Genomic DNA, 14,900 nt, shown 5'->3' with positions numbered 1-14,900 from the left:
AAGGCGACATTTTATGTACAATTTTTTTTTCACTTAAAAAGATTATTAAAAAAGAAATCATCAACTCAGTGATGACTCTGCCTTTTTTGTCTGTAATTCTAAATGGATTTCAACCTTTTCAAACTTTCGGTTTCAATAATTTAATTTGGCTTTTTATGATTCCACTTGAGCAATCAAACAATATTATGTAATCAAAAGTTTTGTTTCAACAACAACAACAACAATAATAATAAATAAATACTCTTTATGTCCCTCCGAAAGTGAATCGTATTCCCTTTTGGGTTGTTCCAATAAAAATAAGTCGTTTCATTTTTGATAAAATTTAGAGAATTTAAGACTATATTAATAAAATTAATTACTCTTATTTTTCTTAATTACCCGTATTAATACTCATCTCTTATTTTTGAAATTATCTTTAAAAAAATTAATTAACATATATTTAAATATATTTAATATATTAAACAACAATTTCTTAAATCTCGGGCCTAAAATAACTGCCTCACTTATGGTGAGACGCAGGGAGCAATAAAATAGAAGAAAAGAAAAAAAATATCAGATTAACCCAACAACATATGTAAATAAGGAATAGGCAAAATTGCCAACTTTGTTAAGTGTAAAATTAAAAATGCTCACTTCTTATAAAAATTTGATTCTAAGCTCAAAATTAAAGTGAAGAGTTGAAATTTCCCTTGGATGTTGATGGCTTTGCATCATTTTTTATGTAATGTCTTACACTTGACACAAGTACAAATATGTAATAAAAATGTAAGAAAAAATAGTCTGCTGTCGAAAAAGTAGGTTGGCGCCCGGGCGGCAAGCTACTTTTCTGGTCGAAAAAGTAGCTTGTCGCCCTGAAAATTTAGCTTGCCACTCGGGCGGCAACCTACTTTCTGACAACTGACTATTTTTTGTCTTACAAGTACATTGATTAAAACATGAAGGGTAATTTAAGTATTTTGGGCATAAGATCAAGTTTTTATAACAAGTGGACATTTTTAATTTTTAACTTAACAAAGTGGGCATAAAAAATGTCACCTTTATAAATAATCTATTGTACTTTACGATAAACATGGAGTACTATTTTTTATATTTTACAATTTATTAGAAGTTAATTTTGGTGAAAAGACATGATTGAAATCAAGTTTTGTGTTTGAATTATTTTATCTTGTGAAATGGATGTTTGATTGAATTTGCATAAATATGGGCCATAATTATGGAGATTGGGCTTTATAGTATTGGAGTTCAACTCAATACGAATTCGTAAGCGAAAATGAATCAAAATTCGAACCTCAAACGGATATGAGAAAGGTCTAAAACAAAAATATTGTGCAAAGTTGGAATTTTCAGGTGCACAAAACACACGCCCGTGTACCTAAATCGTGTGTGACACCGATCTCAACGTGTTTTTCTGAAGTTGAGGCTGCGTGGGAAATACCAATTTAGGGTTTTGAGGCCTATTTTCAGCCCAACACTTTGAAACTTAATGTTTATAAACTTGAATTTCTAAACCTCAATCCACAACTATATATAAATATCCTCTCAAAGATCTTTAGAGTAGAGAAGAAGAAAATAGAAGACCAGTGAAGATCAAGTTGCAAACTTTCAAGACCTAAGCATTTTTCCATAAGTTTTGATTGTTTATGATTTTATTTTTCTTTTGCTTTAGAGCATCCACACTGGTGTTACATGATAGCTTACTTTATGAGGGAGGGACCACATGGTGTAAAGAGGCTGCATTGGGGTTACATGATAGCCTACATGATTTTTTTAGTTTTGATTTATCCATTTTTCATTTAAGTTTAATTGCATAAATTTAAATCACACAATTTACTTCAAATTTAAATTGCATTAATTTTGAAATCCTAAAAATTACATAAAACTTAATAAAATAAAAACAAATCCTAAAAATTACATAAAACTTAATAAAATAAAAACAAATCCTTCAAAATTCGAATTTTCTATTTTTTTTAATGGCGCGTGTTTCACACGCGCCTTTCATCAATGGGCAAAAGGGCTACACGTTATAACGTGTAGCCCTCGTGTAACAAGCGGCTGCATCGGCTTACACGATAGCGGCCTTACACGAGTAGGCCGCATCGTGTAAGCGATGCAGATGCTCTTAGTATACTAGTTTACAAGTCTATGTGTGGCTAATTTTTTCGTTTGCCCTAGCGTTAGGGAATAGATTGATGATAGTTTTTAGCGTGATTTTTCTTAATCAATTATGACTTCTTTTTTTTCATGTTACTGGTTTAATTGTTTGCTTAATTGATTGCCACCAATTTTACATGGTTAATTGCGTTAGTTTGAGATGGAGAGATGATAACTTATGCTTGAATTGGAACATAAAACATGTATTTCAATATTAGGTGGAAGGACTTGAGAGTAGTTTGGAGATTTATAATCTCATCAATCTATTTGGAGTTACATGTTTATATATGATATGCAGAATATTCTTGCAATCTTCGGTATATTCCTAATGGGAGTAAGTTTAAGCTTTGCATGTGCTTCTCTAAGAAAACATTGAGTATTGATTAGTTTGAATTTGTTTAATTTCATAAGTTTATTGAAATCAGGATACTCTCTCATTTTTTGAATCTTTTCTAAGTTTCTACGTTTTATTAAATTTTTGCATGCATTAGTATTAAATTAACTTTGAATTCATCTAAATAGAGAAAAATAATTTGGAGTGGTAGTCATTTTATGGCATGTTTGTTTGATAGATAAAACTTGAAAATGTTATTCCTAAAAAAATTATTCCCTGAAAAATGAATCATAATAATTGGAGCATGTTAAAAAATAATTGAACAAAGGCAAAGTTAAAGTTATATGTGCAGCAATGCTTTATCTTTCCTCATATTCAAATAAAGATGATAGCTCCCATTAAAGGAAAACAAAAAAGATGTTCACTCCTACTTTCCCATCAATCTTGCAATTTTAAGGAAACCTCCTTGCGAGGTATAATTAGGAGCGGATCCAGGATTTATCATTAGGGAGGCTGAATTTGTTGAACTACGACATATGAAAATATTTGCATGGGATTTGGGGACAAGGGCTCTCGAAGTTTTTTTTTTAAGCATTTCGTACAGTTTATTTTCATGTGTTTTTTAACAGTCACTTAATATTATAAATAGTTGTTCACAATTCAATTAATTCAACATCAAGTACATTAAAAGCATATAAAAACATACTTTTATGCATTTCAAAAAAAAATATTTCATCTTCTAAACAAATAAACTAATTTTCATTATTAATAGTTCGTAATTTTATTTTAACTTGAGGATTAACTCAAATTCACCATTAAAAATTTATTAAGAAAGGAAAATAGGATAAAAATAACATATATTTAATAAATCAATGTAAAATATTATTAAGCAATCAATATGGATATTATAATAATTAAAACAATGTCTATTTCTTGTTGTATTTCTTATACATATATATATATATATATATATAATAAAACTATAAATTTTAAAAAATAAATAATAAACTCAATAATTGGGAGGGAGCTTCAGCCCCCCTAGGCCCCCTGGATCCCTTTATTATGTTTTCGGACTTTTCGCTAAGTTCAATCTATTGGACTTAGTCCATTAAAAAAAGCCACAATATCATCCATATCAATAATATATATACACCAAATAAGTCTAAATCAAAGCTAAAAAATGTACTTATATTTAAATATATAAATCTAACCCTTAAAAAAATACAATAAAAATTGAATACTTGATGTCACCCTTTATGAAAAAGAAAGTACTACGTAACTAGTGAAATCGAATTGATGGAATTCGACCAATTAATTATTCCGATTATTTTTACATTTCAAATATTTAGCATTTCCGGAAAAAGGAAAAACATATTTGGAAGACAATGGCCAAACACAGGCTGTGGAAGGAAAACGAAAGAAGTGGGGTGGGGCCCGCATTCATGTGGTGCATGTAGGCTAATAGTAGACAAGCGCGTATGGTCGACGCTTACAATTAATGAGAGAGAGAGAGAGGGAGAAGCCAATGGGCAATGGCCATGCAGAAATTAATTTAGGGCACATGATATTTGTCTCCATATAATTAACAAGTACTAAATCCGTACACCTCATGCCATCGCAAATTGGTCGCTCGCTTTTTCTATTCTCATAGTAAATTCGATTTTGCAGTTTACTAAACGAATGTTTGTTACATCTACTATTAATTAATCTATAAACAAAATAGAATGGAGAAGTATGAGAAGGAATGAATGTAGCGTTTCATGTCACGTCAAATTTAGTAACTTGCCAAGGGGGGACTTCTTTTTCTAGAGTAAATTTTGCTCATTTATAACTTTTTGCTTTTAATATATTGTACCACCATCTTGATTAAATAGCACGATTTGAGTTATGTGTAATTTAATTTATTTTAGTTAGAATTAAATGATTTGAACTCTCTCGATCAATCAATTTTAAAGCATGAGCGTTGTCCTGATAAAAATTTAAAGATTACAAGTTAGTGAAGAATAAAGATTCGCAAATCTTCTACTGATGGGAGATGAAAATAGCTTATGACTACAAATAATTTTTTAATATAAAAAGTAATTAAGTTATCTTTGAAAATTCAAATTCATAACTTTATTAACAAACTTATTCCACTGATAGAACAAAGGAGAGGATCTCAATGTTTTTTTTTTTTGCTTTAGTGGTCTAGCTTGAACCCACTGAACAATAAAAAAATCTAAAAATCTGTTAAGCCAATTAAATTATTCTAAAAAATATATTACTATGTCGTTTTTCTTAAGGTATAAGATCATCTAATATTGAGCTATTTTATGCCTAAGTTTTAGCGTGCTTGGTTTCTCCGACTCGAGCCTATGAAGCCAACACAATAAATTGGGTCAAGTCGAACATTCTTGACGTTAAACTTTTAAAATATAACTCATTTGTTCAAAAATTATGTCCGATCATATATGTTTAAATATTTTTACTTTTAAGTAAATAAAATATTTCTTATACAACTAATCCATGAAATAAGGTCATTAGAGCGTCAAGTTTAACGAATCATCAAATAAATCAACGCTCATATTAGAGTCCACGAGATACATTATATTTGAGAGCAATTGTAGTTTAATTCGTTCAAATACAAAAACAGTATATTTTTATTATGATTCGATATCTCATAGTCATATCAAAAAAGCCACGCCTAATAGATCTGTTGAGATTTCATCAATGGAAATTAATATGTCGTATGTTATTATATATTCATACATATAACATAACGCGTTTCACGGGAGAATGGAAAGAAAAAATTCCCTTGTAAAAACAAAAAATAAATCTAGATCGTTAATCATTGTGTAATTCACAATTATCAATCTATCATAAATGGATGCATTATCATATCATATAAATATAGAACGAGCCTATTGTAGTGTGACGCATGGAGTATAACTGTATAATAGAAGAGGTTGGCATGAAAAATAACAATGACCATAAATTTAATCAAAATCTATGAACCAAATTAATTCATAATTTCAACACTAACAATAATTTTTACTATAACTAATGCCTCCTTCATACCGGAACATAATCACAATTTATTCTATTGTTAATCCAAATACAGTCACAATTCACAAACTATAGTATTTATGAAATATAGAGATAAGACATTAGATAAGTTTGATCATTATCCACCGTATCATAGTTAATCATACAATCACTAACACATTCATAATGTATAGATAAAATATTTCACCAAATATATTAATTGCTCGGTTCAATAACATGGATCCATTATTTTAGGGATAATGGCATGATATTGAATGCGGAAACAGACTGCCCAATTTGATTACATGATCCTTTCCTAACGACTCTCAGTTGTACTCATGTGCATTTAAAGTTGGGGCCCATCAATCAGTGATCCATCTTGGATCTTCAATCTTATTTATAAAAAATGCAGATAAATTTATTTTGTAAGGAAAAATATGTGAATGAGATGATTGTTTTGTTTATTTGAATATTTAGTTAGGAAAATACGATACAGTCAGTTCTCTGTTGATTTCAGCTTTTTCCAATCATTTTTTATATTTCAATAACAGATGTTTTATTTTGTGGACCATATTAACGATCTGTTTTCTTGGTCAAAATACAGAAGTGGGTTTTCATTCATTGCCTCTAATAATAACTTTTTTTTAGAACAGCCACTAATAATAACTTGCTACTACTACTATTTTATCATTTCCCCATTTACCATATCAGTTGAACATTTCCTCAAAATGCTACCAAAATCAGTTGAACATTGTGGCGCATTCTACTAGGGATGTCAATTTAGCCCGAAATTCGTGGGCTGGCCCGATTAATCCGTCATCCGAAAGGGTTAGAGTTGAATATTTTCAACCCGATAAAAATTACAACCCGATTAGCCCGTAACCGAATAGTCCGGCACCCGATAGGGTCGACCCGACTAACTCGATGGGTTAGCCCGAAACCCGAATACATTAATATTAAATATTTAGATATAAAAATAAAAAAATGACAAAATATTATAAAGTCTCATCATTTCACTTTTCTGTATTTTTGAGATGCTTTGATTCTATAAATTGAAACTATTGTTGGATATTTTATTATTTTTTCGTTAACAAAATTGAACATTTTATTGTTACCAACTTATTTTATATGTTATGTAATCTTGATGTTTTTTTTTCAATATCTTATATTTTTGTATTTCATGCTTGCTATATAATTTATATCTTTGATTTCTATGTATATTTTATACATTATATATACATTATATTATTAAAAATAACAAAATACAAATGATTATTTTATTTTTACGCATTAGACTAGCCCGAAACCCGAACGTTTAGGGTTAGGGTTGAAAATTTATAACCCGACAAAATCTCCAGCCCGATTAGCCCGCACCCAATTAACCCGAAACCCGGTGGGCTGGCCCGATTGACATCCCTGCATTCTACTAATGATTAAAAAGAGACTATGCGTTATTGCAATGTACGAGATGTTTTTATATTTTTATGTTTATTTTTATACTTTCAAATAATTAAATAAATTGCATCTCATTTGAAATTATAAGTTCATTCTAAATATCATAATTCATATTAATTTAAAGTAAGTTTTTTTTTTTTTTTGATAAAATTTGAAAGTAAGAATTAGTTACGAAATACGAATAATCTTCGCCCCACCCCAACTGAGCTTAAAGACAAGTTTGCCCACTTTTCTGTCTCAACGTGCTGATTACAGAATTGCCCCTTTATTACTATAAAATCAAATAATGCTACTAGACTTTAGTAGATTGATAATTTGAGATTCACTGTTGCTGATGTGACCATATATACCAAATAGCATTATCCAATGGTCAATAAATTAATAGTTGAAAGATTTTCAAGCTCGATTTGACTTGCGACGATAAATAATTTGACATCACGTGAAATTTGAAAACTTGACACAAATTCGATTTGGATGTGAAGGCATCAATGCATTTCTTGGTACGCAAAGAAATACGAGGCAAAAGCCCAACCCAATATAAATTGACAAATTTCGTTTAGGCCCATTATCGTCGTACCCTACCCGAGATATGATCCATGACCCGCTACATTGTAAGGATATTTGAAGCCGTTTGATATAAGCCAAACATAGAAGATCCAACGGCCGTTAAAATCAAACATTTTACGAAGTAAGCTCACAAGCACAAGTCGCAACACACTCTTCTCTTCATCTCCGTCGCTTGATGGAAGCAGCAGCCATGGTCAACACCGTGCGGGTCGCCACGGCGCAGATGACCTCCGTCAACGACCTCTCCGCCAACTTCGCCACCTGCTCTCGCCTTGTGAAGGAAGCAGTCACCGCCGGCGCCAAGTTGCTCTGTTTCCCGGAGAATTTCTCCTACGTCGGCTCGAAATCCGGCGACAGCCTCACGATCTGCGAGCCACTAGACGGTCCGATCATGGAGAAGTACCGCTCACTAGCTAGGGATTCAAGTATCTGGCTGTCGCTTGGCGGATTTCAGGAGAAAGGATCGGACGATTCGCATCTGCGCAACACGCACGTGATAATCGACGACGCCGGGAACATCAGGAGCAAGTACAGTAAGATGCATTTGTTTGACGTCGACGTTCCCGGCGGCGCGGTGTACAAGGAGGGCAGTTTTACAGAAGCGGGAGAAGAAATCGTCGCCGTCGATAGTCCGTTCGGGAAATTAGGTTTAACAGTCTGCTACGATTTGCGGTTTCCGGAGATCTACCAGCAGCTGAGATTCCACCGCGGCGCGGAGGTGTTGTTGGTGCCGGCGGCGTTCACTAAACCTACGGGGCACGCGCATTGGGAGATTCTGCTCCGCGCACGGGCAATCGAGACTCAGTGCTACGTGATAGCGGCAGCGCAGGCTGGGATCCACAGTGATGAGAGAGAGAGTTACGGTGATAGTATGATTATTGATCCTTGGGGTACGGTTGTTGGCCGGCTGCCTGATCGGCTGTCCACTGGAATTGCTGTTGCGGATATTGATTTTGCGGCGATTGATTCGATTAGGAAGAAGATGCCGATCGATCGGCACCGAAAGCCGAGTGAGTTCTGGAGATCGGCGGCTTCTTTGTGAGTTCGAAGAAGCAGCTCTGCTTTCCTGTACAGTATCTCCTTCCCAGCGTCGCCTTTTTCATGCTGCCGCATTTGTATTTATATACTGTGCTTGAATTTATGCTACTGCTGAACATGATGATAACATTCTCTCGTAACATTTTCATTAATATTTGCTCATTCAGGCCATATATGCGCTACATGTGTATCGAACTATATATATATATATATATATATATATATATATATATATATATATATATATTGGCAGTCTTAACAATATGGATATAGAAGATAGAACTCTTTGTTATAAATGATGGAACCCTTTAAGGGATGTCTACTTTTCAGAATTAATCTAGATAGATAAAAATTGTATAGGCTAATCCATTGTTTACTAAGATGAATTGAAACTTTGGGATATCCCAATGCCCTTGATAATTAAGCTATTTTTGGTTGATTCATATCTCATCGAAAGCATAAGATTGAAGAAATCCTTGTAGTGAGGATAGAAATACTCAGTCATGTAGATTGTCAATCATGAAAAGTGAATTTCGCTTATGGGGTCCTCATATTTCACTTTTTTCCCGCGATCATTTGCAATAGGCAATCATTAGTTTGGTGTTTTAATGTCTCCACATCTATTGCTGTGATCTCAAAGATATACCCCCCCACAGAAGGAAATGAAGAAGTGTCTTCAAACTTGATCTTGGTGATATGTACCTTCGGAAAATGCTTTATTGGCTTGGCGGACAATCTCTTGATGGCCGGGTCATCTTGAATATATTCGTGTTAAGAGGGACTTGATAAGTGTTCTCAGATTTCTTTGTTGGTTGATCTGCATTCCTCTATTGTTGATTCATCTACTTTCTTGTTTTGTTGATTCACCATATGTCTCGTGCATGGATAAACATGTTATCTGTTGGAATCAAGAATGTTATTGCTTTGCTATCAAGTCTTAAATCAGTTTAATGGCCCTTCATCACCATGTTGCTTTGCTGCGTAGCAGTATCACGACGTCATTTGATGGCCCGTGGTACTTCAAGTGAAGTGGATGAGGTCTTTCATCCGCCATGAGGAGACTGCTGGATAAGACCGGGTTAGTGATCCGACTGTTTCTTGAAACGTTTACTTTCGTGAATACAACATGTGCATATGTGTCATTTATGTGAGAACTGAGAAGTAGAGGATTGAGGTCATTGCAATTTAAATTATATGAATCATGGATCTTTTTTATCTCAATGCGTCATGTGTACATTCAACATGAAGTGATTTGGATGAATAAAAAACTTCTGAAATGAATAGAATGAGTTTGTGAACAATGTGGTAACCATTTGAAAATGAGTTGTTCCGACGTAGTTGAAGTTTTATCAGACTCCTGTACATTAGTGTTTCATGCTCGGAACGAATTTGCTCTTTTCAGAAGCAGGTAGGTAGGAATACAATCAAAATGAACTAGGCTACTCTGAGATTATTGTAATAAATCATTGAATAAATGAATCTTTCCAGCGTTTAACATTTCAAATCACAATTTTAGGTGCCTAAGTAGGCACATATACAGAGGGAGAGAGAGAGAGTAGAGATTGCAAAAATATACAGCACAAACATGGGCACCTCCTTCCTTACCTATCACGCATCCTTTGCACATCTTATGAACAAAAGAATTACCACTCACTCACTCACATCTTCCCTGAAACTCCTCTGCTCATCGAAGAAAACCATTTCGCATCAATGGAACATTGCAAATCGAGAATACAGAATCGCAATGAGGGTCGTCCTCGAAGCTCCTTCACTTTCAGAAGCCTCGAGTTTTCGAGAAATAGCTGGTTTTCTTTCCAGCAAAGGGGGGACATGGTAGAAATCCCAAAAATTTAAACTACAACAGTTTGACCTGTAAAACCATCTTTCAGCTGCAGAGAGCCGTCTCTCATCAAGTTTAAGCTCAAGCTCTTGAACCTCTCTCTTGAATACTGTCGCGACGCTTTTCTCCAGTCCGTCCCAGTTTTCATCATTGCCACAAACTCGTCGTAGCTAATTTGCCCATCCTGCAAGAACTCCATTTATGCGATAGTGAACACTCAGTTGTTGATTATAGATATAGTAGAAGATGGGCAAGAATTTAGGATCTTAAACCTTGTCAGTATCAACTTCGCGCATGATGTCGTTGAGTACATCAAGTTCAGGTTCCCCCGATTCATCCACTAAAGGTTCTCGTAGCTCGTCTAGTTCTATGTACCCGCTCCCATCTTTGTCGAAGAACATGAACGCTTTGCGGAAATGCTCGTCGTTCTCCATCCTCTGTAAGTGGATTGTGACAGCCACAAACTCTCCATAGTCCAACACTCCGTTCCCATCAACATCGGCCTAGTCAAAATAGACACAAGACTTCTTGTGTTAGGAATAGGACACTGGCAAAAATCTGGCTTCAGGGCTACAGATAAAGGGATTGCTGAATAGATAAAATAGCGAAACATATAATCTTAAATCCATTTGATGTTTTCAAGGTTAAAAATTTGGAGAACTAACCACATCCATCAGCAGCCTTATCTCAGGATCTGCAAGCTGTGAACCCACTTTCCTCAGGCCAGTTTTTAGTTCCTCAAATGTAACCTTCCCATCATCGTCGGTATCCATCAACGCGAACATATCTCTAATTATTTCTACCTCTTCAACTGACAGATGCTCCGCAATTACCTACACAGTTGTGTTAAGGTTAAATGATCGTTACGACGGAGAGATGTAACTAATGATCAAAAAAGCATTGGCAGAGCCCACAACTAAACTGTGCTGAGGAAGAACTTTGTGTTTGCAATAACGAGCTCGAAGTTTACCAATATATCACATTAAAGCTAGATGCTCACCCTCAATGCTTTCTTCTTCAATCTGTTCATGCCAGAAAATTGCTTGAGTCGTGCTCTCACGATATCTCCCAACGGTACATTTGGAGCCTTTTTCGCATTTTGTATCCATGGATGATCTACTCAAAACCACACAAGTGTTAGAGCTGCCGCGCAGAAACAAAATGCTGCATAAATTCACATGTCTTGATTTGCAAGATTAGCAAGCTGTGATATTCATATGCTCTGATACGCATTTTTTACTCCAAAAAAACATTTGCATGAAATTTGTTCTTATATTAAAAGATTTAAGTGTATTACTAATCCAGACTTTCCACAGGCCTAGTTGGCTAAGGCATTCGTGATTCCTACATCTAACAAGAACTGTTATAAACATCAGTAATACTTTCCATGAATTGCTAGCAATTTAGGATTGCTCAAAGTTTATGAGAAAGAATCGAACATTATGCTCCGAATAGTAAGTACAAGTAGGGGTGGGCACTCGATTGGATTGGTTCAATTACATTATAAGTTTGTCTATGTTTATTATTTATATTTTAAATTTATTTAATATCGCAATTTATAAAATAGTTTCCACGTGGGTGGTACGCTAATTTTTTAAAAATGGGCAACGGAACTAAACCGAATTTCAAATGTCGGTTTCGGTTAACCATAACTTTTTTATATTCTCATTTTTATATCAAAACTAGTATGACCATTCGTGCGACGAACATCGAAATCAACCACATGTTTTAAATAAAAATATATAAATATTAGATAAATTATAATTAAATACAAAATATATTTTAAAAATAAATTAAAGATAAACCTCGTCAATTAAAAATTTAACTTTGTATAATGTGTAATGATAATCATAGTTATTAAATAATTTCAAATTTTTTGATAATGAAAATTAACATTATACATTATTATTATAGAGTATTACACGACATATTAAATGAATAAATATTCTCATGGACTAACATAAATAAAAAAATTATAAAATTTTAGTGAAGAGAGAAAATAAAATATCTTAAAATTTTCATAACTTATTCATTTTAAATTCATTTTTGATAAAAAAATCACCATATTAAAAAAATTGTCACAAAATTAAATTTAAGATGCATATTGAATATTTTTTTCATAAATAAATTTTTTTGATGTTTAGAAAATAATTAAAATTATAAAAAAGAAGAGAAAATATTGAAAAAATTTGATGGAAGAAGAGAGAGAAAAAATAGAGGGAAGGAATGGAGGAAAAAACTCCTCTTTATATTATATAGATTAGCACCCAAAATAGTAGAAAGAAAAATCATCATAGTAATAAATTCAAAATCAATCAATCAAAGAAATAAAAGAGATATATTAATATAATAAATATCTTAAGCCTAAGATTTTTTTACGGTTTAGAATTAAAGAAATATTAAACACTAAAAGTTTGGTCGGTTCGGCTCCAACCAAAATTTTTAATCCAGAAACTGAACCGATGCCTAAAATTATAACCGAATCGAACCAAATGTAGCTAAAATCGAATCGAACAGACCATAATTCAACTATTCGGTTTTGGTTCGGTGTTGCTCACTCCTAACTCCTAAGTGCAAGCCAAGCATTTGATATTCACTGTTGGGGAAAATTTTAAGTTTCTGAGCCCAAAACCTTGAGATCTTTGAGTGACTAGTTATAGATTTTGATGTTCTATGGAATAGCATGAAGTCAGTTTTGTGTGATTTCCTTTCTCCTCACCATCAAAGTATTCATGGATAACACAAACACTACGACTCTCACTTTTTCAGATTTGTAAAAGAATACTAGTACTAGAGAAACGTAACTCACCAAGAACCTGCTGGGCTGTCAAACGCTTGTCGGAGTCTGGCTCCAGCATTTGCCTAACAAGGCTTTTGGCACTTTCAGAAACCTGTGGCCATGGCTCCCTCTTGAAATCAATCACTCCTCTCAAAATCGCAAGTGCTACACCTTGCTCACTTTCTGCAACAAACACAGCAGTTATCCTCTGTTTACTATTGGCTCTAAGATTGGAGATCGAAATGAGGAATATACCGGCCCAAAACGGAGGAACACCACACAATAGAATATACAGAATCACCCCAGCACTCCATATATCAACTTCAGGTCCATAATTTCGCTTCAGTACCTCCGGCGCCATATAGTACGGACTCCCCACAATTTCAGAAAACCTTTCACCTGATTCCATTAATTCAAGCTTCAGAGTTTATTAATCGCAACTAAATCTGAAAACAATGGAAATCACAAACCTACCAGGCTTGAAGAACACCGACAATCCGAAATCGATGACTTTGAGCGCCGAATTCTCCTTCTTATTGGCGAAGAGGAAGTTCTCCGGTTTCAAATCCCTATGCATGACGCCGTGCTGGTGGCACATCCGGACGACCTCGGCCACCGTCTTAGCGACGCCGGCCGCTGCCCTCTCGCTGTAGTGGCCGCGCGCCACGATCCTGTCGAAGAGCTCCCCGCCCTCGCAGAGCTCCATCACCAGGTGCACCGCCTCGCTGTCCTCGTAGGCGGCGCGCATCTTCACGATGTTCGCGTGCTCCGGCAGGCTCGACATGATCGCCACCTCGCGGCGGACGTCCTCCACGTCGACGGCGGTGCGGAGCTTCTTCTTCGAGATCGACTTGCACGCGAGCGCCTCCCGCGTCTCGCGGTCGGTGCAGAGGTAGGTGACGCCGAACTCGCCGCGGCCGAGCTCGCGCCCGAGGACGTACTTGTCGGAGATCCGCGTGCGCGGCATGAAGTCCTTCAGCACGCGGATCGGGGCGGGAGATCGGGCGTAGGGATTGGGGACGTGCTCGCCGCGGTTGTTTTTGCGGGGTTTGGGGGTTTGTGGTTTTGAATTTGGGGACTCCTTTTCAGGAGGTCGGATGCACGCGTTGCAATTTCCCATAGAGGATAGTTGAGATTTCAGCAGCTAGGAAAAGTGACAGCGCCGCCGTCAGTGGTGGTGGTGGTGGTGGAGAACGATGGGGAGGAGGAGGAAGAAGAAGAAGAAGATAGTTTAGTAAGAGAGAGAAAACGCGGGGTCAATTTTGGAGGAAAAGTTTTAGTGTTTGAAAAAGGAGTTTTTATAATGTTTAATATTTAAATATTGTGTTTCTTTTGGCGTATTTTGCGTTCTAATCTCGTTTCACATTTAAATCGGAAAACTATCTTCTTCTTTTTCTTTTCCTTTTTCTTTTTCTTTTTCTTTTTTGAGGGGAGAACTATCTTTTTAGTTACCCTAGGTTTCACATTTGAACAATTTTGTCCCTTTTAACTTAATTTGGAGGTGGAATTAATTGTTGATTCAAATTGTTAAATTGATGTGCATACGTAGTGTAGGAAGAAGGTTTATATCGACCTTCGATGCTAACAAAACTATTACCAAACTTCAATTAATGCAACAATAATCAATATCTGCAATAAATTGTTGTTTATGATGTGGTTGTGAGCATGTTTCAAGAATTGAAAGGTGAATTGTCTTTTTGGTTGAGCGATGA

The 14,900-nt window shown here is 35.0% G+C and overlaps 2 protein-coding genes across 3 annotated transcripts; one reads left to right on the top strand and one right to left on the bottom strand.

Moving 5' to 3' along the window:
• The first annotated feature begins 7,487 nt into the window (after positions 1–7,487).
• On the top strand, positions 7,488–8,740 carry LOC131008877 (deaminated glutathione amidase, chloroplastic/cytosolic). Its single transcript, XM_057935976.1, has one exon. The coding sequence runs from the start codon at positions 7,707–7,709 to the stop codon at positions 8,571–8,573; it is 867 nt and encodes a 288-aa protein (XP_057791959.1). The 5' UTR covers positions 7,488–7,706; the 3' UTR covers positions 8,574–8,740.
• Positions 8,741–10,019: 1,279 nt separating this feature from the next.
• On the bottom strand, positions 10,020–14,583 carry LOC131008876 (calcium-dependent protein kinase 10-like). Of its 2 annotated transcripts, XM_057935975.1 has the most exons (7): positions 13,663–14,583; positions 13,444–13,587; positions 13,219–13,371; positions 11,410–11,525; positions 11,075–11,242; positions 10,682–10,912; positions 10,020–10,593 (listed from the first exon to the last, which is right to left on the bottom strand). In XM_057935975.1, the coding sequence occupies exons 1-7, from the start codon at positions 14,306–14,308 to the stop codon at positions 10,420–10,422; spliced, it is 1,632 nt and encodes a 543-aa protein (XP_057791958.1). In that variant the 5' UTR covers positions 14,309–14,583; the 3' UTR covers positions 10,020–10,419. The 2 variants fall into 2 exon arrangements, with proteins under 2 accessions (XP_057791958.1, XP_057791956.1); XM_057935973.1 differs by having other exon boundaries at positions 13,219–13,587; positions 13,663–14,478.
• Positions 14,584–14,900: the final 317 nt, after the last annotated feature.

This window comes from Salvia miltiorrhiza, chromosome 2 (genome assembly GCF_028751815.1).
Source record: "Salvia miltiorrhiza cultivar Shanhuang (shh) chromosome 2, IMPLAD_Smil_shh, whole genome shotgun sequence".
NCBI classification, from domain to species: Eukaryota; Viridiplantae; Streptophyta; class Magnoliopsida; order Lamiales; family Lamiaceae; genus Salvia; species Salvia miltiorrhiza.
This window is presented reverse-complemented; position numbering and strand designations above follow the sequence as displayed.

Excerpts from the sequence above, each read along its gene's own strand:
- LOC131008877 (XM_057935976.1), top strand. The coding sequence starts at position 7,707 with ATGGAAGCAGCAGCCATGGTCAACACCGTGCGGGTCGCCACGGCGCAG.
- LOC131008876 (XM_057935973.1), bottom strand. The coding sequence starts at position 14,308 with ATGGGAAATTGCAACGCGTGCATCCGACCTCCTGAAAAGGAGTCCCCA. Across the intron at positions 10,913-11,074 it reads TAAGGCTGCTGATGGATGTG|GCCGATGTTGATGGGAACGG; the intron begins GTTAGTTCTCCA and ends TATTTTGACTAG. Across the intron at positions 10,594-10,681 it reads GCGAAGTTGATACTGACAAG|GATGGGCAAATTAGCTACGA; the intron begins GTTTAAGATCCT and ends GAGTTCTTGCAG.